The sequence below is a fragment of the Harmonia axyridis genome, chromosome 5, assembly GCF_914767665.1.
Source record: "Harmonia axyridis chromosome 5, icHarAxyr1.1, whole genome shotgun sequence".
Lineage (NCBI taxonomy): Eukaryota > Metazoa > Arthropoda > Insecta > Coleoptera > Coccinellidae > Harmonia > Harmonia axyridis.
This window is the reverse complement of record NC_059505.1, coordinates 27791512-27819309: the sequence shown is the minus strand read 5'-3', so window position 1 is coordinate 27819309 and position 27798 is coordinate 27791512. Positions and strand designations below refer to the sequence as shown.

Genomic DNA, 27798 nt, shown 5'->3' with positions numbered 1-27798 from the left:
TTATGAAGTAGTAAAAAATTGGATCGATGCGTGGATCTCTTCAAAAGATGACCAGTTTTTTCAATGAGAGATTCGTACGCTACCCGACAGATAGGAGAAAGTAGTTGCCAGCGATGGACAATACTTTGAATCATAAATGTATAGAAGTTTTTCACAATAAAGCCTCGAAGTTTGGAAAAAAACGGCGGAAGCAAAGTTTTACGCCTATTTATATATAGTTCAGAGGTCTGCACGAGCGTATGTATTGAAGATAAACCCATAGTTATATTGAGAGTTATTACACCAAGAAGTACATAACTACATATTTTTAAATATGAAACTGAACTGAAGTTAAAAAGTAAAGTATAAAAAGAATATAATCCATTTCAAACTACACTACACTATCCAAATCATAAACTAACCTTTTTCAATCGAACGATTCCAGAGTTTATTGAAAATAATGAACCAAGCTATTCTCTAAATGTACCGAAACTCAATATTCCCCTATAACTAATAACAACTCCCGAAAATGTTTTCCACAAATCCACTACAATATTGATCCATAGCTGAATTGTTCCACAGAGATATGCAAGCATAAATTCGCTTCGCTTCGCTCCCATTACGACAAAAACGTTTAGTTGCGAAATAGGCATATCAAGTGAAGTTTTGAATGTAGGATGAATTATGGTAATGAACAGCAGCAAGATTGAGCTCATTTAGAGTAACAGAAAGCCACGCATTATACACCTTATAATATGTCATCAGTCCCAGATATTAATATTCCCTGTTGCCAAAAGCTTTGTTGCAGGGGAGAAGCTCAGAGTCAGCAATCATGTCACAATCAGAGTATTTAATGAGGAATAAGCTTAAACTCAGCACTTCTCTATTGGTAGTATGTATTAGGTATGTAAATACTAATATTTGAAGAAAAATTACAAGGACATGAAATTTGATACGAAATTGGTTCCCCCACCCTATTCATCCCTCCGAGATCATAATCCATTAAATTTGAAGGCAAAAAAGCCCTGTATCTTGAATGCGGAGGCCGTTACGTGGGTTAAATAATTTTTTTAACTACTTAATAAGTTTTATCCCCAATAACATTTTTCTGGGTTCCGTCAATGTGGGATTACCAGCATTAAACATTGATTCATTGTGTGTTTATCAATTTTCTGTAGCGAAAAAACAAGATTCAGAAGGTTTTCTGTATACAGTGTGAGGATAACGGAAGGAACAAAATTTATACCTCCGTTATTGAATGATAGATAGATTTATTTCAAATATTCCCTGAGAATACAGAAGAAATGAAATAGTGTCAATAATACATAACTTAAATACACTCAACTAAACTCAACCTGTAACTAAATATTTTACAATCGCCTTTCAAAATAATCATTTAAACCATACACCTCAAGATCTATCAAGAACCTTTTACTTTTTGATTTGAATTGTCTATAATTCTGTATAGATTTAATATTTTGGGGCAAATTATTGAAAATCCGTATGCACATATAAGAAGGGCACTTTTCGGAGATAGTCAACCTGTGCATGGGAACATTGATATTGGCCGTTCTTGTATTGGAATTCACCTTTATTTTTGTGAAGATACAACAAACATTCATGCAAGTAAAGACCATATACCGTTAATATTCCCAAGGACCTAAATTTTCCCCTACACGATTTCCTATATCTCAAGTTCAAAAGTATTCTTACAACTCTCTTTTGAATATTAAATACCGACTAGGCAGTAGTTCCCCAAAAAATTATTCCGTATCTAATCAAGGATTCAAAGTTGGCAAAATATAGAATTTTTTTAATTTTTTCATCCACAAATTTGTTTAATTTTCTTTGTGCATAACAGAATATATTAAGTTTTTTCACCATGTTGTTTATATGTGGGGTCCATTTTAAAAACTCATCTATGACAAGTCCGAGGAATTTGGTGCTTTCTGCTGTGTTTACGGTGAAGTTGTTGAAATTTATTGTGTACGGTTTAGGTTTTATATTACTTGCACGAAATATTACAATATTGGTCTTAGTGGTATTCATTACAAAATTATTTTTCAAAAACCACTGTTCTGCCCAGTCGTAAATTATGGAACATTTCTGCTCTAACTTATCGGAGTTCATACCTGCTACTAGTAGATTGGTATCATCTGCATAGTTGGTTATGTCAGAATCTTCAATCTCATCTGCCGAAAAAAACGAGTCATTGATCATTATCAAAATAGGGGTGATGCTAAAACACCTCCTTGTGGAACTCCAACCTCATTTTTCAACCAATCTGAAGACACAGCAGAGTTGTTTTTAGTAATTTTTACGCATTTCCATCTATCTGATAGAAAAGAGACAAACCTGTTCAGAGCATTTCTCACAATTCCATATTACTCTAACTTATGTATTAAGAGTTCTCTATTAACGCAGTCGAAAGCTTCAGAGAGATCTATAAAAATTCCAGCAGCTATTTTGTATTGTTCTAGGTACTTCAGAATATTGTTTATGAACTGTGCGACCGCAGTCTGAACGGATCTCAAATATCCATGTTGCGACGGACTCATAAGATTACAATTTAATAAATATTAATAAGTGATCCGCGATGACATAGCTAATTCGAAAATTTTCGAGAAACTATTCAGTAAGCTTATTGGACGATAATTTTCTCGTTTTTCTGGATCACCGGATTTGTAAAGTGGTTTTATAACAGGTAGTTTTAGTTGTTCGGGAAAAATGCCAAATTTCAAAGAGTTGTTGATAATATAACAGAGCATGGGTATTATACTAGGTACACTCAACGTAACAATCATTACAGGAATCTCATCAACGCCACTACTCAATTTATTTTCTAACTTTTTAGAAATATTTGCTATCTCATCTGGAGTGAATGGTCTTATGAATGTTTTCAAACAAAAAGCTCGGACAGGTTAATTTTATAGCGTATTCGACTGGCTGCACCAGTGCGAATTAATTCGAATTTTTGTAGAGCTAATTGACATAATCATCTCGAATTAATTTGAATTGGTGTAGCCAGTCGAATACGCTATTAATTTTCAACTAACCACTCCAACTTTATAGTATGAAAATTTTACTTATGATGTTGTTCTTTATCAAATGACTGCATTTTTTTGTTGATTCATCATCACGATGCTACTTACCTAATTGATGGTGTGAAAAATTGGAACCGAAGATAACATTTTTTTTAAACACATTTACTGTGAGATTAAAAATGGAAAGTCAAGGAAGAAAATATTTATTCAACCCAAAAATTAAAATTTAGCGCAAATTCATATTTTGCTCCGTTAACCGTTTGCCAATGATTGATACGAGTGGCAGTACTTTGTACACTTCGCTCAAGACCTTCAGCGTGCATTCTTTGCCGTAACTATCCAAAATTATTAGACCTATTGAAATTCCGTTACATTACATGAATAACCAAACAAATTGGACACTTTTGAAGGGGAAGTCTTATGAGAAACCCATTGCCGAAAACCGCAACTGTATAGCTATCACCGTTACATAGTACTCGGGTCTTTTTTGAAAATGTCCATTTTTGAAATATTGCTGTAAGTATTCTCCTGTTGAAAATTTGTATTACTGTACAAATATTCTCCTAGCAATTTTGCGTATATAATAATTCAATGACATTAATTCGATTACCAACGAACTGGGATTTTATGAGATATCGGAATAATTTTTTTTTTCAAATGGGAAACCCGATATATTTCTACACATTTCGATACAGCTTGATATTACCATTCCGAAAATATAGCATACTTTATATTTTTCTGCAGTCATGTTCGAGATATTGAATTTTCAAATGTTATCTTTTGGATAAGTGAAAATAAATAAATGAAAATAAAATGATGCCAAATTCTTAAAAACCATAAAATACCGGATAGACCGAAGAATTTATTCGAATGAGGTGTTCAGAGTGTCGACCAATTTCGTTCAAGCATATGCGGTACCCTTTCTGAATATTCTTTCCTGAACTCAACGGAAGTAAGTTAAGCTAAAACATAAACTACTGTTCTATCGAGTTCATCGGCTTGTTCTAAATAATATCTTTTAATTTTCTTCATAGACGTTAGGTCAGGCGACCCAGGCGGCCACCTGTTGGGACTTCGAACATGATTTATAAATAATATAAATATTAAGTATGCTATATTTTTGTAATAATTTCAAACTCTATAAAAATATGTAGAAATATGTGGGGTATCCCATTTGAAAAATTAAATTTCATATCGAATCACATAAAATATCCGTTAACTCTTTCTGCAAAAATGAAAATGACCGAATGTAGTTTTTCAAAGGAAACACGCTGGAATGCGAAATTATTCGGTCATTTTGATGCACGAGTGTAATTCGGCGAAATATTTCCCGAATAAACTGTTACGTCACTTGTCAAACTGATGTAGAATGGAATTGCCATAGATTCGAACTGTGTAAGATGCATAGAAACTATACATCTATGAAAAGGACAATTATCGCAGTGCTGTTTCGCTTCCTACAATGCAATTATCGCTGAAATTTCGTTAATTGTTCTCCATATACATAGAATTTTTGACAGGAGGGAAATATTCAGTATTATTCCTATCCTAATCCTAGCAACAGGGCTATATTTGTTCGAAATTGAAACCACCCTATATGCATAGTGTAGTGTTAAGATATAATCGAACAGGATCCTGAAGTTCACGATACACCAGATAAATTCATTCACGGAAAAAACTCAGTATCTTTGGGAGCAGTGGCCGGGTAAAAAACTTCATCAAACTTTCACCATCCTCTTTTTCTCGGCGAGGTTAGATATGAATCAGGTCCTTTCGGCGAGCTCGGTGGAGGAGGTGAAAAACCCCTAGACCTTCCCGGCTGATTTCAATTTCTGATCGAAAGGAAATAACCCAAGGTTGGATAGGTTGACTTTCCATCCGACGACAGTGCAAGAGATGTAATCAATTTTCACGACAAAATCGAAATTTCTTCGAATTTTAAATTAGCACGCGTGAACGGCCCACGACGAGTTTCCCGGAGCTTCCACCGGCATCATGTTCACCCCTCCCCCCGGCCGGATATTCAAGCGAAACATGTTGGGTTTTTATCGCATCCGAGACATTATTTTGATTAGGTTCTACCTCGTTTAATGAACGACGTGCGCATTACTTTACGGCATGCGATACCAAAGGACGAAAGCGCAGTAATGATTGTTAGATTTCATTGTATTTTTTTCGCTTTTGCGACCGTAACCAACAAAACCCTGACTATACATATTCGTTTTGTTGGACATTCTACACGGTCATTTAATTTTTTTTCGGCGTCCTCGAGGTTCATTATAAGATCGATAAGTCAACGTTCCAAGTACGTTGTCTAATGGCCTTTTCAAATAAACAAATTGAAGTGTATATTTTCCGGTCTAAGTAAGTACAGGGTGTCTGGTGTACCAAATTCGATACTCATTGAAAGCATCTCGAGAACTATAAGACTAATAGTATAGGAGAAAGCAGATCATAGATATTATTATTATTATATCTTGATTCGATCTCACGATACATGGCGTCTTTCTCCTCGACATCGTCTAACCCTTCTTCGGCCATCATGTGTACCCAAGATGACCTGATTGCGTTCCACATTCAAATGTTGACGTCCTCTGCACCACTGTAATCGTTGCCGACGATGCTCAACCGTCAGAGGTAACACAAGATGGGGTCGATAATGCTGCAGTCCAAAGGATCTTATCCGGCGGTAAACCGTTCGGACAGTTACAGGATGTATTAGGAACATTAGGAGGTGATCAGATTCGCTCTTTGATCATCTTCTATAAAGGTATTTTTCTGCCGATAATTTCTGATTGGGCCTCCGCATGGTTTCACCGCCTGGGTCATTCTCATGTTCGACGGGTCATTCTGTCTGCTCAGCGGCAATTCCTTCTCCTTATTTTTCCTTCGTATCGAACTGCAGTCACATCTTTCCTTCAAGTTGTGACGGGTAGTTTACCCGCACACTATTACGTCGTTCATCGGGCTGCAGCTTATTTTCTGAGGAGAGGATTTGAATTTCGTTTCGGAGAGCTCTATATTCCATCCGTGTCCTTGACGACCCTGGTGGGCGTCTGCGATCTGTCGATTCATGGATATTTCACTGCGCCATTTCTTTTCTTTGGCAGTCGGACTCGGAGACCTCTGACGCAGGTCGTTGTACCGTTGACTGAATCCCCTCTGTTCTTTTTATTTCCGACAACCCTTGGTTTCACCCTAGTTTCCCTCTTGCCTGTTTTATTTCAGGCCATGGTCCTTTCAAAGGTAATCTGTTCAGGCTGGGTCTGGTCGAGGAGGAACATTGTCCACAGTTCTATAGAAACTGTCCCATGTTTAGTGACCTTAGGATCATTTACGGTCTATCTATTCTTGAGTCTCCGGGTATCAGAAGAGCCGATTTTGGTTCATCAGGCAATCATTTTTGCCCTTTATCTGCATTCGCGGCTGACGCTATATCTCGCCTCAACTCCTGGCATTCGGCCTAATCTGAGACTCTTCCCCGGGCAGCAATGATGTGAATGTGCCTTAGCGTAGTGACGAGCACTGCTCATGAACTACTTTTTGTACTGATGAGCTGAGTTACAGGATGGCCTTGTTCCCCTAACCACTCATCAGCCAAAGATCGAGTTGTCAAAAATCGGTCTCTAATGGCCATAAGTCTTAGATGTATATCTAGAACTTCATTTGTACCCCTACACTTCCGGTGCCTACTATTCTTCGATTTTGGGCATTATCAAATCATGCTTGACAACATCTCATAACAGTAGTTGGATCTCTGTCTGTACAGTTAGCGATTTCTCGAAATGACAACCCCACCTCCTGTAAACCAATAATTCGGCCTCTTTCAAATTCACTTAGCTGGCGATAAATTCCGCGTACACGTGCTCTAGGCATTTTAACAACAACTAACAGGCCAATTGAAAAGTCCCTGGTCTACCATAGGTAAACACATTTTTTGTCAAAATTCGATTTCATTATTCAATATAGTTGCCTTCCAGGGCGATACAGCGATTATAGCGATCTTCCAACTTTTTGATACCATTTTTGATTAATCAATTTCCAAAACGGAACTCTCGATAGCGATATAAAAGAAAGGAATATCCAGGGCAGAAAATCTATCAAATCCCTCAATAACAAACTATGGGATCAAAAAATCAGCAGAGAAAATAAACACCGCATATGCAACTCAATAGTTAAGAGCATCGTAACGTATGGCAGTGAAGTATGGCCATTGAAAAAGAAATCAATAAAATCTCTAGAAGTAACAGAAATGGACTACCTACTGGAGACGAGCGGCGGGAAGATCTAGGCTGGAAAGAGTCAAAAACGAGAGAATCCGAGAAATTATGGGTGTAAAACAAACTATGGTCAAAGAAGTGAGAGTGAAGCAGCTGAAATGGTATGGGCAAGTCGAAAGAATGGCACAAAAAACACTTCCAAAGCAGATATTGGATTGGGTACCCGCGGAAAGAAGGAGGAGAGGAAAACCAAGGAAAAGTTTAAGGGAAGGCATCAATAAAGAAATGCAGGAAAGAGGACTAGAAGAGAATCAATGGATTGACCGTACCGAATAGAGACTAGGTTTTGGAAGACGCCGGAGCACGTTGTAAAAGCACGACAGAGCAAGATGTAATCACTTTCCATGACAAAATTGAAATTTCTGCGAATTTTAAATAAGCACGCGTGAACGGCCCACGACGAATTTTCCGGAGTTTTCCTCGGCATGTTCACCTCCTCCCCCCGGCCGGATATTCAACCGAAACATGTTGGGTTTTTATCGCATCCGAGACATTATTTCGATTAGGTTCTACCTCGTTTAATGAACGACGTGCGCATTACTTTACGGCATGCGATACCAAAGGACGAAAGCGCGGTAATGAGTGTTAGTTTCATTGTGTTTTTCCTTTATGGCTTTTGGCTATCCAAAGAGATTTCATCTACGGTTTCGCTTTTGCGACCGTGTCCGACAAAACCCTGACTACACATATTCGTTTTGTTGGACATTCTACACGGTCGTTTAAATTTTTTTTCGGCGTCCCTCGGGGTTCATTATAAGATCGATATGGCAACGTTCCGAGTGCGTTGTCTAATGGGCGCTCCGAATAACCAAATTAATCTGTATATTTTCCGGTCTAAATAAAGTACAGCGTGTCTCAAATTCGATGCTCACTGATAGCATCTCGGAAAACATCTGGAAAAATCTAACTTTTTTTTTCGAAATATTAAGATAACAAAAATCGGATCAAGTCCGAAAATGTTGAGGTTCTTCGGCCTTCCTCAAGTTAGCACAGGATCCCTCGTGTTGGGTAACTTGACAGAGTCATGCCACAGCACCCTCGGACAACGTGCAGAAGTTTCATCAAGTTCGGAATTTTTTCCAGGTAAAATGTATATATCTACTGGACTATATAAAATATGTTCCTATACCTGAATTGTAAGGTTTCCTAATTAAAAGCGTGTTTTGATCATAATGGAAATATTAAGCTACATTTGTTTTAGATATCCATGAAATGACAGAACTTTTAAATTATGGCCAATGGCCAAATAATCTTAATTCTTATGTTTATGACATTTGACGCATATCTAAAAGAAAAGTAGCTCAATATTGTCATTGACCGGGATCAAAACTTGCTTTTAAGATTGCTATGAGTGCTTTCTGTTATCTGATTCTTTCGAAAAAAGAGATCGGGGTTCCTTGAAGATTTTTTTACTATGTCTTCTAGTTCTTAAGATGCTTTCAGTGAGCATCGAATTTGGGACACCCTGTAGTTATACAAAAAAGCTTTGTTATCGTTTTCAGGATGATAAACTGTTTGGTGTCCGAATTAATAATAATAATATTAAAGTTTATTTACCAAAGAAATGTGTTACATAGATAACAAAAGAATAGTTGAGATGTAAATAAACATTGAAATCCCACTAAAACTTAAGTTGGGCGTGGGTTTAATTAATTTTATTTAATTAATTGGGGAATTAACAATCTTAACTCGCAAAGTGCATTTATAACAGTCTAAATAACTTCTCTTTGGTGTCTGTTTGTAAAATGCGTTTGTCCTTTGGCTCTGAGCTATTCAAAAGATGGTATCAGCGTTTTCACATTTGATATTGTAGCCGACAAAATCTTCACTACACATATTCGTTTCACTAGACATTCTACATATCGTTTAATATTGTATTTCATGTTCTTTGATGTTTATTAATAATAATTCGATATCATTCCATTTGCAAAATGTTGTCCAATGAGTGTTTCTCTCTTTTCAATATCGATCAACACTCTTTCAAATGAACTGCTCCACATGAGTTAGGGATATTGACTTAAATTGCAAAAAAATATAGTTTAAATGAGATTTTTGTGATGAAAATTCATACTCATATGATTTCAAGTTACAGGAAATAAAATTAATTTCGGCCTGTAGGTCTGCAGCGTATACAGGATGGTTAAGAAAAATCGAGTAAAATAACAAAATTTTATTCTCAGAGAATTCAAGCATTTTAAGACTATCAATACAATGTATGGCCTCCACGGGCATCAATAACAGCTTGACATCTTCTTTGCATACTACACACGAGGTTGTTTAACATTTCTTGAGGAATTTGGTTCTATAAACGGGGCAGAAGCTCTCTCAGATCATTTGAGGATTAAGGGTTAGGTTGATGATTATCTAATCTTCTTTGGAGCATATCCCATGCATGATCTATGCAATTCAAATCTGGTGAGTGAGGAGGTATTGGTAAATGTGGAATACCAAGCTCCTCGCGCGCATTCTCAACTATGGCTGCACGGTGCGGTCTAGCTTTATCGTCTAGAAATTGAAAAGTTTCACCAATAGCAGCGTGAAAATTTGGTACAATATTGTCAATGACATGCTCCCTATAGTGTAAGGTGGTCATATTCCCAGGACAAATGTGCAGATCTGTGCGCCCGTTGAAACATATCCCGGCACATACCATAACACTACCCCTCGGAATGGATGGACTTCTTGGACATAGCGACGATTACGTGGTATGCGTGAGATTATCCATATCCTTATTCTTCGAGAATCTGAAAATCGTCCATATCTGGATTCACCAGTGAAAAGGACATTACGCCAATGATCGTTCCAATTGATATGTTGCCTTGCCCATTCCAGTCTTTGACGCTTATGGTCAAGTGTTAATGAAACTCCTCTCAATGGACGTCTAGAACCTAGATTCATCTCTCTCAAACGTCGTCTGATGGTTTCGATGGAAACTTGGACCCCATCTGCATTTTGAAGAGTATTCCGTAGCATTCTACACTTAGATGTAGGGTTTCTTCTCGCTGAAACGGTGATGAAATGATCCTGAGAAGCTGTTGTTTTTCGTCGCCAACCAAGTCTTGGTCTTTCCAACACGGAACCTGTCCCCATGAACCTATTCCAAAGTCGAGATATCACACTTTGGCTGACTTGGAGCCTTTCCGCTACAACAACCTGAGTTAGGCCACCCTGTAGCATTCCGATAGCCCTATTAGCCTCACGTTTGTTAATTTACGTCTAGCATTTTCAGAAAACTTTTTTCAAATCGAAGCCATTGATAAAATAAGAACATTTATGAAGCATAATGCAAAGAACCAAACTTCAGAAAAAATGCGACCAGATTGACGAAATGTCTCATACTGATTTTTATTGGATCGATTCAAGTTGTTATTGAGTTTTTAATGATTTTCTCGGAGATTATATACTTTTCAAAACGATTGAATACGATATTCCCAACTCTTGTGGAGCAGTATATTTGAATCACAAATGGTTGGCATTCCACTGCATGTGTTTTTTGTTCTTCAATAGATTCTAATGTGCTAATATCTATTTTACTCTTAATATAACCTTGTAGAAAAGTCTAGGTGATTCGAATCCAGTCAGCTAGTAAACCAGTTAATGACTTTTTGCTATGTTTTCAGTCGGAATCTCCTTCTTTAATGAAAACATTGGATATGAATTATATTGCTTTGTTTTAAAGTTTTTATTTATTTCATTTTCGTCAGCAAAAATTGACAGAACTTTTTGTAGGATTCCTAAAATATGTTCGAAATATTGAATATGATGATATTTTTCACTGCCATTCAAATTTTTCATCGGAAAATATAGGCAAAGAACTACCGTCCACCCCAAAAAAAATCTCAAAATTCGACTAGTTGTCCAAATTAAATGGTCTTTTTTTCATGAAAATGAAAATCTTGTTCAAAGTACTCCATAAAATTTTCCCATATTTTCTTAATGTTCAGTTAATCCTTAATTCAAATATGAAAATTATGGTATTTATTCCATTCAAATTAAGGGATGAGAAAATTCAACACCGACGTGAAACTGATGACACTAGGAGAGCAAAAGTTGTCAAACCTTGGATTTCAGCAGGTAGACACAAAAATAATAAATATTCTGCTTATTATAAATTCGACAATTAGGAAAAATATCGGATTCCAAATATTCAAATTTACATATTTCGTCGGGAATTACACAAATAAATATATATATTGAAAATATATCACAATTCGATAACGTTATCTATCCATGTTGAGGACATGTAAAAATAACGATACCTCCTCTATCTATGTTTATTACTCTATGGTATGTTAATGGATAATCGATTGATCATTCAGATATTATAGAAAAATTTTATGAAGTATATTGTGCTAGGAAGTTCAAATAAAGAAAAAAATTAGTTTTTAACATATAATTTTGAAAACTAGTCGAATTTGTCGATTTTTTTTCTTTTGAAAAAACGATTTTTCCATAATAAATTTCCATTTGAAAAATACGATTATATCGATGGTTCACTATTGAATTTTGTCACAAAATCCATTGACATGCTTGAATGAAAGACAGTAAACACACTGCTCATTTTAGACCGCCAGGCCCATGGTTAATGGTATTGGAATCATCTTTTGGTATCTATAAAAGCAACTCAAGCCAACATTTCTTCAAGGCATATGGAAAATAATAATTGGAAATAATTTCCTGAAACTAATTACAAAGAACGCTCTTGGCTGAAATTATCTTGAATTGTGGAAAGAGCTGAGTTGGAATATAGATAGATATATTTCACTGTTCAGCAAAAATATCAACTTGCAGGATAATTACTGTATTATCTATCTGATGGATGTTAAACACCTGAGTCGAAGCTCTAATCAATGTTTATCAATAAATAATTAAAAATTGTCAAAAATTACTCACCTCAAAACTCCTTTTATCAAACTAATTAGTTTTGTTGTTGAATCCACTTAAAATCACTTTTACATAAAAATAATTGGTATTTGCTGTTTGTTCAAAAAACTGACATGAATAATTTAGTTTGACGGTCGAAAATAATAGTTGTCAATTTCGAAAAACGATATTAAATTGGAGTTCCACAAATCCTTCATGACAGATTGATAATGATATATAAGTACGGAAAAAAAAAACGAGAAATGATCATAATTAAATTCTAATTGAAAGTCATATAATTTAAAATTTTCACTCAGTATTCATCAAATCGTATTTTGAAATTAATTAATCATGGCTTTCATAATAATAATAATAATAATACTGAGGAAAAATTTTCCAGAAAAAGTAGTTGCTTCTGTTTATATATGGCCAATGCTGCTAAGTCAATGTTATCTAGAGGTTTTTTGAAGAAATTACTGATCAAAAATTTTTCATTATGATGAAAAGTGTACATTTCAAGTAATAAGTGTAACGAAAAATACCACAGAGGTCAATCGTTTTGAACCACAAATATTTGTTGAAATCCTTCATAGAACACAATAGAAAAAAATTGAGAAACACTGATGCGATTTTTTAATTCATTCATACTCTATGTATTCATACGAGCGAAATATGAAATTCTTCTATGGCATAAGCCTTCAAACCGTTAAATGACATAATAACATAGAATCGCTTAATACATTAATTTTTTTAAAATAGAAAAGCATTTAAGGGAATTTCCATTTTTACCATTTCGGTATATTGACTCAGAATCATGGAAATCGACATTCAAATTTATCTCTGAGGTATCAACTATATAATGCTATTTGGTACCTTATATGACATTAGGGGCCAGTTGCACAGTTGCACCATTTGATTACTTTCTGATTTCTCTTAAGAAAATTAATATTATTAATATTTATTATTGTAATATACACATTTATTTTAACTTCAACTTTACTTTTTATCAGTTGCATAATGATTATTTCAAGAATTTTTAATTCTAATAGGTACTTAATTGATTGAACTGAGAAAAAACTTTAACCAGTTGTATTGAACTGCACGCATTACTTAAAAGCAAATTGAATACGTGTGTTTTTCAATGAGTTAACATCGCTTGTGGTGTTATATAAATTTTTGCCAGTAAACCGTTTACTTATACCGACATTACACTAGCCTCATCATATGTTTGAGCCACTAATTTTGAATGCAAGTCAAATTTTCTGAATTTGGCAGATAAAATCACATCAATAGCTCAACAAGTTCGTCATTTATTACATAACGGACAATTGTGAATGGCAGCTTATGTCAGTTGTTTCATCTTCAACTTTTCAGGTCGCTTCACTTCTTTAATAATGTATAATTATCCTCATAGGAATAACTCAAAAAATGCTGCTAATTTATTGAAAAAATTTCAAAATCACAAAATTCGCCTTCTGGTAGTTATTAAGTCGATTAACAAAATAAAAATTTTTATTTGGAAACTCTTAATGGGATGTCCTCTATATTATCCGCCGTATTCCTCAGATATTGCACCATCAGATATTACTTTTTTCGATCTGAGGTATATGGTCTGACTCATCAGCTGTTCCATTTATATCAAGACATCAAAAAATGGTTTATGTAATCAGTGGATAGCCTCAAAAGATGAACACTTTTACCGAAAAGGTATTCGAGCTCTACCAGAAAGATGGGAAAATGTTTAAGCTAACAATGAGCAGCACTTTGAATGATATGATATGAATAATAATATTAATAATATTATAATAATAGTAGCATTGAGAGGACTACACTGCCGAGAAATAAAGGAGGCAGGGGTCTAACGGACATCATGGATCTTGCTAGTGGGCAGATAGACAGCCTACGGGAATACTTCAGAGATCAAGCAAGTACATCAGAGTTCTACGAAATACTGTGTGAAGCAGACGAATCACCACCATTACAACTTCAAAAGGAGCAATTTTCATACAACCACCAGACAAACCAAGAAAAACTGCAGAGATGGAGAGAGAAGCCCCTGCATGGAAGACATTTCAACGAGGTGAACCAGGATCATGTCGACATTGAAGCGTCGAACTATTAGCTCACATCAGGTGCAATGTACCCAGAAACGGAAGGTTTTCTTTTAGCCATCCAAGATCAAGTGATTTCAATTAGAAATTACTGCAGGTATATCATAAAGCATCTAACTGTTACTGACCATCGATGCCGATATGGGTAACCAACAAATGAGACAATCCAACATATCACGGATGTCAAATGTTTGCAGGAAATGAATATAAAGAGAGACACGATGCAGTAGGAAAGATACTACACCGAGAATTGGCAACCATATTAAAACTAATTCATTCTGAAAAAATGCCATATTACAAGTACCGACCGGAGACCATCCTGGAAAACGAACGCTATTAGCTGTACTGGGATCGTACAGTTTTGACTGATAAAACAGTCCCTCACAATATATATTACTAGTCGATAAACATCAAAAGACAGCATTACCCGTTGACGTAGCAATATACAAAATAACAACAACCTGCGTCAAAAGGAGGACGAAAAAATTTCAAAATATAGGGACCTCGAATTTCAGATGAAGCGTCAGTGGGGAATGATATCAACGAAAACTATTCCAATTATCACAACTGGAATAGTGCCCAAAAATCTCAAGAGGAATATCAAGCAACTGGGACTTAGTGAGTATATATGTAATATAATGCAAAAAGCTGTTCTTTTAGGTACTGCAAGGACGGTGAGAAAATTCCTAGGAAGCGAAGGACAGGTCCAAGGATCACGTGTGAGAGGTCCACAGTTCGACGAGAACCAGATGGACCACAAGGAACGGACACGACCGAGCTCTACCCTTCTGATATTTTAAATATCTGGGATTGAGTGAATGTTCCTCTTAGCCAGGAGTGAGAAGCCGACGGCGAGGAGAAATCCTACGCGTGTAGGCAAAAAGGCAAAAGTCGGGCATAATAATATTCATTTACCAATTTCAATTTTGAATAAACAATAGTCTTTCAGCAGATGATAAACAATATGGAATACCCACAAAAGGATAAACCCGTGCGTGGGTTTTTTCATATAAAAAAACATGATCATGTTCACAAATATACATAATATAAAAAAACACATCATTTTGAAAACAAAACAAACCGCAATTTGATTATCGCGAATAAACGGCAAAAATAAAGTCAACAAAGAAGCAAGAAGCAGCAATTTGAATGATCTATTTGATCATCAAACGTTGAAAGAAGTTGCATTTCCACCAACAAAACAAGGGGAACTTAGTCGCGCACCTTATACGAATATTTATGATTCAAAATAATAAACTAAAATTTCATTCCCTGTTAATCTTCGGAATTAGAATTGTAATTATACGTCTGGATTTAATTCTGATGGTAAAGGAAGACTAGAGGGTTATGGGGTATAATCTTGACTTACCGATATAATTAATAAGAGAACAGCCGTGATTTAAGACCGGCACATTCGCCAATTTGTTACCAGCGAATCGGAAAAGTCGCGTTATGTTGTTCTATGCCAGAGAAGGGGGAGAATGGATAATGTTCCTCGAACTATGAAATCGTAGCCATTTATGTAAGAAATGTAAGAAATGGTTATATTCCGTTCATTTCTTAATATGTGTTTTGAATAGGGTTTTAATATTATTATTATTATTAACAGTTCTTTATTGTAACAATCCAAAAGGCCATCGACCGAAGTCCTTCAGCCAGTTTTGAAAACAAAATATGGTATGTTAACAAATATTGAAAAAAAAAATTAATTGCATACAAATGTAAAAAAAAAAAAAAAAAAATTTAGTTTCTTATGAACAGTGAACTATGGTGTTGCGGACAACTTTTGGAGTTCTTCCCATATGGTGTTCGGCGGTGTCTTTCTGTTGGGTCTTCTGTTTGGATCTCTTTCAATGATGTAGGTTTTCAATATATCTGTATTACTCTGCTTCACCGCGAACTTTTTCCAGAGATTTTTTATTCGTTCTTCAATTGGCATTATCTTAGTCACCTGGTATAACAGGCTGTTGGGAGGGTTATACAAGGAGTTCCTGGGGTGTCTCATTTTAGTGATTCCCCTGAGCGATGTGGTCTCTGCGGTACTAAGGATCTTCCTGACAGTTTTATTACTGGTGATGTAGATTGGATGACAGTATTCCAACAGAGGGCGGCATATTGTTTTATAGATATGAGCCGCTGTTTTGGTACTTATTCCTTTGTTTTTGTAGGTTAATGATCTAAAATGCTTACTCCTGTTGATACATTTCTTCTTGTTGTGTATTGTGTGACTCATCAGAGACAATTTGTGGTCCAGCTCAACACCTAGGTATTTGGCACTATTTTTGCAAGCGATGTTGGAGTTTGCCAGAACCAGTTCAGGCGAGTTCGGAGTAATGTTGTGATGAAATATGACAAACTGAGATTTTTCTGGGTTTATACGTAGCCTCCATGTGTTGAACCATGTTAATATCGAATCTAGTAGCAGCTGCAGATTGTCTATTGTTTTTCTTAGAGTTTTGTTGTGACTAATGAGTGTGTGGTCGTCAGCGAATTGCAGCACATACAGGTTTTTGTCAAAGTGCTTGGGGTTTTGGTTATAGATGTCAAACAAATAAACCTTACTAAGCAGTGTTGCAAGTGGAGAGCCTTGTGGAACACCCTGTTCACTGTGAAATATTGTAGATAAGCAGCCATTCACTCTCACCTGGAAGGTGCGATTCATCAGGTAGGCTCTTATGAGCCAGATTAAGTGCGCTGGGCATTCCAACAATTTAAGCTTGTATAGAAGACCCCTATGCCAAATGCTATCAAAAGCTTTTGTAATATCCAGGAATAAAGCAGCACTGTGATTTCCCATTAAACGGTTCACCTGGACATTCGTAGTTAGTAAAGTTAACGGATGAATGGTTGAATTCCCTTCCTTAAACCCGAATTGATAGTTTGGAATTTTGAGGCTGACTTCCATTTGAACAAGTTTATTTATTATTTGTTCAAGATGTTTACCCAAAACAGGTAATAGCGTAATTGGACGATAACTTCCCAATGCACGACCTGCAGTATTGGATTTTGGAATCGTGATGATTATTCCGTGTTTCCATTCATTAGGAAAGTAGTGTGAATTGATACAGAACTCGTAGATTTTGATGAGATATTCGTGTACAGTTGGGTTCAGTTTGCGCAAAAGTTCTTTGGTGATATTGTCGTGTCCTGGTGCTGTGCTTTTTCCTTTGTACATTGTTTCATAATAAAGTTCCTCCTCCAAGCACATCAACTCCATTACTGGCTCACTTCGAAAATAGTCTGTATACCACTTGTTTACATCATCATACTTTTGTTTGTCATATTGTGGAGTGCTTTTCTCACTGAATGTGTCCTTGTAATATGTCGCAAAGATTTCTGCTTTTTCTTCATTTGTTGAATATAAAGTGTTGTTTTCTTCGTTTGGTCCAGTATTTCGAGTTTCATTATATCGAGTCAATTTCTTTATTTGTTTCCAATAATCACTTCGTCTACTATCATTTATTTCATCGCAAACTGCCATCCACTTATGCTCTTTATATTGTTGTATCAGGGTCTGGATATTTTTGTTAAAGTAATTGATCTCCTTTTTGACTTCAGTACTGGGGCTTCTTAGATAATCTCTATGCATTTTCCTCTTTTTCTTTATTAGTTTGATGATGTATGGTGGTAATTCATGTACATAATATTTGGTTCGGAGGTCAGGGCTGTTTTCATGCACTAGAGATGTCAGAATAGAGCTGAATTGGAAAATTTTTTGCTGTGTTATAGGTTCTTTTAAAACTCCATTGACGTAAGTTACTAAATCGTCATTCAGTTTTTCCATGTTACATTTCCTTATGTTCTTTCTTGCTGGGTACTCCTGAAGGATTGGTTTGTTCAAATCAATATAAATTTCGATGGCATCATGTTCAGTACCGAGATCAGGGTGTGTTATTATTGACTGTATATTATTCTCCATGTTTCTGGTATATATCACACGATCAGGGGTAGTATCTGGATTGTTGGCCATTCTGAATGTTGGAGGTGTATTAGCCATTTTGAATGGAGCTTTCTTTAAAAATTCAGTTATCTGCTTGTCTTTTCTGGGGTTGACATTAAGATCTCCAATTATCATGGAATATTTGTAGAGGCAAACTTTGTTGAAGATGGTTTGTTCGATAGTAGAATTTGGATGGCAATACACCAGAAAAATGTGAAGCTTATCTTCAAGAAAGGGGATTGAAAAGTGAGTTGCTTCGTTCAAAGGGTTGTTCATTTTTGGGGGATTTTCTCTAGTCATCCTTAAACCAGGATGTGTCTGAATTAGACTTCCACCACGAGTATTCTTGTTGACGACTATCCCATTTCTATGTATTATATCCCAGTTTCTATATTTCGTGTTGGTATTTTCTTTTGTTTTTGTTTCAACAAAAAGGGCGCAGTTTATCTCGTGCCTCTCAAGGATATTGTTTATGAGGTGTTTTCTTGGTGTATAGCTGTTGAGGTTGGCGTACATAATCCTAAGTTTCGACATGAACTTGCATGTTTATACCTCCTCCGATGGGTTGTGTGGGTGAAATCGATGAAGGACTTTCCAGATCGAACATTAGAAGATAAAGCCTGTTTCCTGAAAAATGGGCCACTGTATCGATTGAGTATTGGTCAACAAATCTTTTCCTAAGTTTGGCAATTAGTTCTTCCCTGTTTGTATTTTTATTTTTGTTCAATTTGTGTATGTATGTGTCGATTATCATGTCATGTATCGTTATGACTGAATGTAATTTTGTGTTTTTCTTTATTTCTTTATCGATTTCCATAGACTTTTTGTTGAGGGGTTTTATTTGGCTATTGGGTATGCCATCTATCGGTTTCGTTGGTCTACGGGGGCATTTTAGCGACCAAGCTGCGTGATCCTCTGAGCCACATGAAACGTACTTTGGAAGAAGTTGACTGCTACACTTGCTGTAATGATGAGAGCCTTCACATTTGGTGCATTTGATGGGACTGGTGCAATTTTCTCGAGTGTGTGCAAAAGATTGGCAACGGGAGCAAGGTTGTGGGATTGGTGCAGGTGGATTGCTAGGATATACTGGGTAATATCTGTGCTTGTAGAATAACCCTTCATTTAGTAGTCTCTCAGATGATTTTAAGCAGGGTGTTATAATTCGAATCATCAAGGTTGGTTTATTTGTTGCTCTAGCTATAATTCGTTTACAATATCTATGTTCCACCTGCATGCGATGGAGATATTCGCTGATTTCTATTTCTGAAATATCAAGTTCAACCGAACCAACCACTACACTGTATGAAGCATAAAATTCTCTGGTTGTTGTGTTGGTTTTATTTTGGGATGGATGTGTTTCTTTAAAATTTTGAATTTTTTCTTCTGCGACAAGTTTATTGAGGGTAACCACTATTAAGTCATTATTTATTCTGATTGGTTTTAAGTAGAAATCCTTGTTTTGTTGATAGAATAGAATCTTCTGAGTTTGGGTACTCTCCTTCCCATATGTTGGAAAGATCTTTGCGTAATAAGGATTCAGCAGTTTTTATATGAAATAAGTGCTTATATTGTTTATTAGTAATTTCTTTCATTTTCGCGGAATAGTTTCTTTTGTTGATTAGTTTTGTTGATTCAATAATAGTGGCTTGCAGTGTATCTGGAGAGTTATTTTGAACGTGTGTGTGAATAGAGGAATTCCCTTCTGTTGTTTGATAATTTTTTGTGGGCCTCACATGGCTCCGATAATTGATAGGAGGTGACATTATTATGTTAGGAATTTCTTGTACAGGCGGAAATTGTTTTTTGTTGGGATTTAGCTGAGTGGGCGAATTTGGATCTCTATTCCTCTTTCTTTTGTGGCGCACTTTTCTCCATTCTCCATTGTCTTCAATCTCCATTTCAGAGTATTCACCATCACTCGAAGAATTCATCATAAACAGAGATTAATATTTTCGTTATTTATCAGCACCGTTTCTTGCACTGCGTCATTTATATCGGCAGAGACTTTTTTTGGACTTCTCCTCGCGAAAGTATCTCTGTCAGTCATTAGTGTTGTCCAAATTGAACTATGGATTGACAATATTTTATTCTTGTCTTGATTCTGTTTCGAGGTATAGATTACAGAAGGTACAGAACACGTGCTGTCGGTTCATCTTCGGCTTGAGAAAGTATGATAGGGGAATAAGTATTAGAATATATCAACTTGCGTGGCTCCGGGTCGAGGATATTTTTTGGCTTCAGATGACGATGACTACACAAAAAATGTTGAATTCCTCTATTCCTCCCTATTTGAGGGAAAAGCTAATTTTTAGGCGTGATGTTCATGAGGTTGCAATTAGGCATGGACAAAGGCTAGCGTTGCCTAGATTCGGTTCAGCCATGTTTCAGCGTTCCTTCACTTACAATGCAGTGAAGGTACATAATATTTATTTGATTTCATGTGGAATGCACTCTGTGAGATCATTGAGAAAAATTTTGAGGGAAAGATATTTAAGGGAAGAGATGATATGTTAAGTTGTTCTCATTGCTGTTTCAAGATTATTGTTTTTTTTATCTATTTTCTGTTAGAATTTTTCTGGATTTTTGTTTTTTTTTTATTTTGGGGTTGAGTGGAGAAGCTTAAGCTAGACTTCGCCCGTTATATCATGTATTTTTTTTCTTACAATAAAGGCACTAATATTTTTATTATCATTATTATCTTTCTTTCTGAAATACTTTCAGATCTCAACAATTTCCGGTTATACCGGAAACAGACTAAAACTCCCCTAGTTCAAATGGCAGACCCAGTATATTATTGCATAATTTAATATAGCTTTTTTGATGGACATATGCCATACCTTGGCTAAAAACTCAACGGTTCATGAATTATTAGGATTTTTATGCAAAAATGGTGTCGACGGGGACTCACATTTTTTTGAATATCTCTGCAGAAAATTTTTTTTTCAAAAAACCTTTTTCAATTTCAATTCTGCAAATTCGTAGTATTAAAAGACTGTTTGTAGTTTGGATCAAAAATGTACAGGGTTTTTATAAGAAGATCATGAACTTGGACAACTCAAATTAAAACTCAAGATTTTAAAATTAGAACCTATATTTTACATTATTTCAGTGATTATACAAAAATAGTGGGGATACTTCAGCAAACCACGTACCTGAAATGAATAATTCAAGAGTTATGGAGAAAGAACTTCAAATGAGGAAAAACCGCAATTTCTGACTGTGTGGAGTAGTCTGTGACTTCCGAAAAACACAAAAAGAAACTAAAATTCGATGTTTGGATAATTAAATTTTACATTTCATGAATTAAAATTAAATTTCGTTGGAATTGTTGAGAAATCCATAAACCAATAACATTTCCAACTTCAAATTGATTACATTTTTTGAAATGGCAAATTTAAGTTATCGAAACATCTAATTTTAGTTTATTTCTGTGTTTTCCAAAAGTCACAGACTACTCCAATAACCCTTTCGTAGGATTCCTAAAATATGTTCGAGTTCCACGAATAAAAATAGTCAATTCTGAGCAAACAATATTGCAGATCAATATTCATAACAAAATAATTTTTGTACTGTTTGTATCACGTAAGCGGGTCATTGAATTTTGTGACTTAGTCATTAAGCGAAATGAAAGGTGAAACATCAATATCAGATCAAATTGCACACCATACAATACAGTGACTTTTGTGGATGTAGTTGTCCCTTGGCAGTTTTTTCACTGCCCTTTATGAGAAAATTTTGCTCGTTTACAAAGCCACCAAGTGCTGAAGAAAATTGGATGCTAAATATCGTCATTCAAACGAATTCCATGGTCAGCCGGCTTTAGTTCTTGTGTCAACTGAACTAATAAGGATGGAGATCCAAATTCAGACGCAAAATACTCCATAGCGTGTCATAAAAGGGGACCAAATATTTTGCGCGCCGAGGAATGGATAAATTTGGATCTTCTTCATTTACAGCAGCAATATTTCCGGTTGAGCGTACATTTGGGTGATATATGGGCCTTAAGACATCTGTAACAGATCCCGTATCTTCTAATTATTTCACTGTTTCACCAAGTGTACGATCAGATTGACGGTTATATCGACGATAATGTCCCCGTAATGCACGTACTCACTACAAACTACTGTATCATAATTGTTGTAGTTGGTTTTCACTATTGACACACGTTTAACAGTAGATGGCTAAGGCTAACCTCCAACTGAACTTACTGAACACATGACGCTTGGATGACAGTTCTGTTGGGCATATGTCATTGGAACACGACTGTGAAATACGGATAAAGACATGGATAACCCAGTACTTTACTTAACTGCTTGTCCTTCTTCGTTGAGTAACAGTATAACCAACACTTTCTTGTTTGATTACACTTGTTTTTGCTGGATTATCAGCATTAACATTTTCTTTCACTTTTTTCAACATAGAATATTGACTAAAAAGTTCAAGCTTTCATGGATTTATTTTTTTGTAACAAATGAACAAGAAGAATATCATCGCTTACATTTATTACTTTTTTTTGGCGTTAGTTGCAAAATAAACGATAGTGATTCTCAAATATGTCACGTGACTTCTTGGGCACTAATTTCGCACTTACTTCTGCCGCTCCGGAGGACATTTCGTCCTCTGGTGAAATCATTTTTCAATATTTTCACTGAAAATATCTAAATATTGTCACAAAACAAGCACTACTTACATCGTTGCTAAGGAAATATAGAAACAATTTGCGATTTCTAGAGAACTGTCAATAACATATTATTTCAGTTTGACATGTGAGAAGGCGTGCATACGGAAAATTTCATGTAAGCATGTAAATGTACTCAGAGGTACTGGAAATGCCCTTGTATCTACTTATATTCTACGATGAAATGAAAAATCTATTATAGATTTTTTGAATTGGGCGAATTAATTAAACTTAGTTCAACATCATTCATTCCTATTGACCATTCCATATAAATCAGGCTTGAACTACATTGCATTTTTCAATACTCTAGGATCAAAGTAGGTATAATAACAATCAAAATTAGACATAATTAGAACTATGATTGCGGGAATTTAGACAGTTGTCCTTTTTCTAATTTTGATTCCATGGATGCTAATAGTATAACATTACATTAGACAGAATATTTTAAAGATGTACCATTTTTTCTTGTGAAGTAATAAATTAATTTTATGTTTTTAAATTCAAGAAAAAATTGTTATACTAGTTATAAATTCATGTCAATAGAAATATCTCCTCAGTATTTTCAAACTGAAACATACATGATTCTAGAATATAGTGTTTACAAATTGGGATAATGAAAATTATCTCTTAGAAATTTTCCGACTCTCATATGGATTCATAACTTTCCCAGTGTTTCTCCCAAATTCTCCATGAAAATAAAGAATCGCTGTGTCTTATTTTGTGTTTCCAAAAGGTTATAGACCTCTCTAGGTGAGAGATTACTGAATATGATTGATATTGTTTTTATAATTCTTGAGTATTATTCGATATTCTTATTATCACATTTATTGTGGATTTTCTACATGATCACATGTAATGTAGTCATTTGATTGTGCTTAAAACGTTTTAGGTTGAGCGTAACTTCAATTCAATTCGGAAATTAATGTATAATGTAGGTATATACGATAGCCATCGAATTGCACCAAAATTCCTTCATTTTCTGGCGTTTGGTTTCATGAATAGAGCACTAAACATTCGAGAGAGGAATGTCTAGGAGCATAAGCATCTGTAATCGGGAATCATTATCCTGAAACTTCATTCGAGAACATTTTGAAGCAGATATACGAAATTGCTACAGACACCACATTGGCATAACCTTCAACGCCCATATAATAAAATTCCATTGTATTCTCGGTGTCGGATGATATCTATCCAGGGGAAATTTCATCGAAATTTCTCCAGGCATTTAATGCACTTGACATGCCGCAGAATACTCTGATAGCTGTGTATGGCCCAACTTTGATCTCCAGAATGATATCCCCATTGTTGTTGATGATTTCAACACATTTTAAAAGCCATTCCATTCGCTGCCTCGAATATCTCTTTTATATTCGATAATTCAATTATTTTTATCATTTATCCATGTCTTTTGAATTTTTGAAGAGAAAAAATTTGTGGATTATGTTTTCTTTTTCCGATGTTTCTTATCTCGACTCTCCTAGGCATCTTGTAGGACCATTTTAGAAGTTTAAAGCTTGCTCGAATTAGGAGAACATGTTCATATCACTTCGGGTGTGGTACTGCCGATTTTGTACTCAACAATGAATGATTGAACTGTTCTCGGTAACCCAAAAAATTCCTTTCCTAGCGTGGGACTCGAACTATCGGCTCAGAAATACGCAAGTTAAAAATAATTTATGTACAAATTGTGTGTACATTTTCTGGCACGTTTTTGAGCACGTTTCGTTGATTTGAGAGTTCCTAAGTCTATCTATTCACCATTATTTCATTACGAAGTAAGGAACTATTGAAAATTGAGTTTGTATTTTTTAATTTCATAGTATCGTATAATTTATTCATTTGAAAGATATTATCAGGAAAATAAGGAATAGAAACCTGCTCAAGAACTAGGGATTACGCGGTTCTCCAAAGTTTGACTGACTTTCTTCATTCAATATTTTTATCCGTATTAATTATAAACTAGAAAAATACAAATAGAAACAAAGAAAATGGAAACCCATAAACAATCTAAATTACAAATGACACCTGTCTAATTGAGCGACAATATATTGAAAAGTGCTTAAATGATCAATTCTCGTGATTTTAACGGAACATTTTGAAGTATTAACGACTCTAATAGATTCTTGAATATTGGATTGAACCATATTCTCAAAATACGAAAATAGAATTGCGGGGATATTTGGTGCATTTTCTCCACTTCTTGCATGATAGAACGACTTTCGTCAGTTACAGCGTTTGTTGCTAGATCGGTAGATTATTTTAACTGGTTGCTAAGATAAACAGAAATTTCAGTTAGTGAAATGACTAAATATAACGAAATAATTCACAAACAATTTGAATTTAATTAATTTAATTTGTCGAATGAAATAGCCATCAAAACTCATTCATTGATTTGGCTGCTTTTTCCCTGAATCCATTTCTTGAGTCTTGTATTCACCCTTGTAACGAAATTTCGATTTTTCGTGAATAAATGCAGAACAGCGGATTTCCCAGGCTGTTTGATTTTCTTTTACTTCAGAAGGTTGGATATCGCTCATTTTAAATTCTATTATAAGTAAATTCAGTTAACTATTTTCACTTTGACAATCTACAATCAATAAGCTTTAATTGCAAAGACAACGCGAATGCCTTCTAAAAATATTCCTACACAGTATTGACTATTTTAATTTTTTGGATAATTATTTTGTAGTTCGAGTATAAAGTGTGTATATCGTGCAAAAACGCTATAAATTTCTCGAACGTTAAGGTCTACCGATCTCAGACAATAATTGGAGTCGTCACTGTTCTCTTTCTACAAACTATTGTCTCCGATCTGTAAAATATCCTTACCGTTCTCGATACTTAATTTACTATAATTTTGAATTAATTTTTCAATTATGAAATCTTTCAGAATGTGGAATATGTTTCTACTGCAAACGGAGTATATTTGTTACTTATGCAGGGTATTTTTGTCCGACAAATTTCAAGAGGTGATTTTGAAATAATAAAATAATTACAGTTGAATTGCTTGTTTAATTTGTTGCAAAAATGCAAAGAAAATCATCTTAACTTGAGCACCTCATCAAAAACCAACCAATAACAGATAATTTATTAAAGAAATGTAAAATACGCGCTAAGATAATTTTGTTTACATAAAAATGGCGGCTCATACGAAAATAAATATCAGACATTTCTTCGTCAGAATTTGAACGAGGAAATTCCGAAAGTTTGAAGTCTCTCAATGGCGTTTTTTTTTTTAAAAAAAAGATAATTTCCCGTAGGAGCGTCAACAATGAACATAAAATTCTCAATTGCAGACTGCAGTCAATGAATGCGCAATAACTACTTCTTGTTTTCTGCTAAATTTAATTTTAAAATTTCGACCGGTTTCAGACCAATAAATATTATTCAACGACAAGTGCTGAGGCTATGCCTATGAAGCTCATAAACAAAATAATTGATACAGTATGTAAAATAAAGTAAATAAAAAAAATTACATAAAAAATATATACGAATTTAAGAATTCAATCATGCACCAAGTGAGCGAAATCCATGTAAATCATATAGGTCCATACAGGCGTTAGCAATCCGTTCCAGGTTGAAAAAAAATTTTTTATTGGACTGGAAGTTTTGCTGGACAGTCCCGAAGCTCTCCTTATTTTTAACTCGTACATGTGTCCTTTCAAGTTATTTGGGTTGAGGGTGGAAAAAAATTGTCACTTCTCTTGAAAAATCACAACACCCTGTATTACGGAATACGAAGCATTTGTGAATGAAAATTATACAGCAAACTGACAGTATTTTTTCATGCAGAATCCCCCCCTTCAGTTTGTTTCTCAGTATTTCACACATATTCACTAACACTATTCAATTGGACTAAAACGTGATAGATATCGATCAAATAAAGATCAACTTGAATGTTAAAAAAAAAATGTGAAATCGTACGAAACATACCCATTAACAACTCCTAGTAGTATATTTCATGTAAATCAAAGTCAACTCCAAAAATAGTATGCAAATGAAGACATCGATTACGATCACTTTCGATCGAAATGGTATCGAATGAAGTAATCGAAGCACGTTTGATTCCTAATAAAATTCAGCAATTTCTCTTCCTATTGGCGAAATACTGAGTACAAATTATAAATATCCTGTAATTGTTAGTCATTGTCAAGCCAACTGCTATTCGAGTATCAACCATGTCATCCATCAAGGTATCTATCAACCAATTATATTAATCTAGTTTGTATGTTGTTTTTTTTTTTCGATAATCAAACTGATTTGTTTTTTCAGATTATTTCGACTCTATTTGTTATCTACCTATCTTCAGTAAGATGTTCTGTAGCACCGGCAGTAGCTCTTGCACAACCTGGCATCGCTTACACAAGGATAGCTCCACCAAGTACCCTCCCATTTGCTGCTAGTGTAAGCACTTTTACTAAAGGTCTCAACGTGTATGCGGCCCCTTATGCGGCTGGTGTGGCCCCCCTTCCTTACTTCACAAGATCGTTGTATCCCTCAGCACCAGTTTATCCATCAGCTTATTCTCCAAATTACATTCCTGCTGGTGTAGCTCCAGCTCCTGCTGTGATCACTTCAAACACTTTAGTTCCTTCTCCTCTCTTCCCCAACTCATTCAGGGTGTCCCCTAATTTCCTAACAAGGTCAGTGCCAGTTCCTGCTTATCCAGGTTATGCAGGAGTGCCAGCATCTGCTCCTGGTGCTGTAGTTCCATCTTCGCTTCTGCCTGCTCCCTTTGGCGTAGATGGTAGGGCGGTTGTAGCTCCGTCAGTTCCTGTTGCGCCTACTTTTGGTTGAGTCCTGCAGTTCTCTACCTCATGTAGACTCGTTTGTAAATGAAAGTTACTATTAATGAAATTATTTTTTTATGTGATATTAATAAAGCATTCGAAATGAAAAA

At 35.3% G+C, this 27798-nt stretch overlaps 2 protein-coding genes across 4 annotated transcripts in view; one reads left to right on the top strand and one right to left on the bottom strand.

Annotated features, from left to right (window-relative positions):
- LOC123681177 overlaps positions 1–12344 on the bottom strand; it is a 61414-nt gene extending 49070 nt beyond the window's left edge. For all 3 annotated transcript variants that reach the window (XM_045619415.1, XM_045619416.1, XM_045619418.1), the window contains exon 1: positions 12197–12344. The gene's annotated coding sequence lies outside the window, so the exon portion shown is untranslated. The remainder of the gene's footprint in view (positions 1–12196) is intronic.
- Positions 12345–27014: 14670 nt separating this feature from the next.
- LOC123681175 (actin cytoskeleton-regulatory complex protein PAN1-like) lies at positions 27015–27798 on the top strand. Its single transcript, XM_045619413.1, has 2 exons — positions 27015–27091; positions 27171–27798. Exons 1-2 carry the CDS (start codon positions 27077–27079, stop codon positions 27693–27695), a joined length of 540 nt encoding a protein of 179 aa, XP_045475369.1. The 5' UTR covers positions 27015–27076; the 3' UTR covers positions 27696–27798.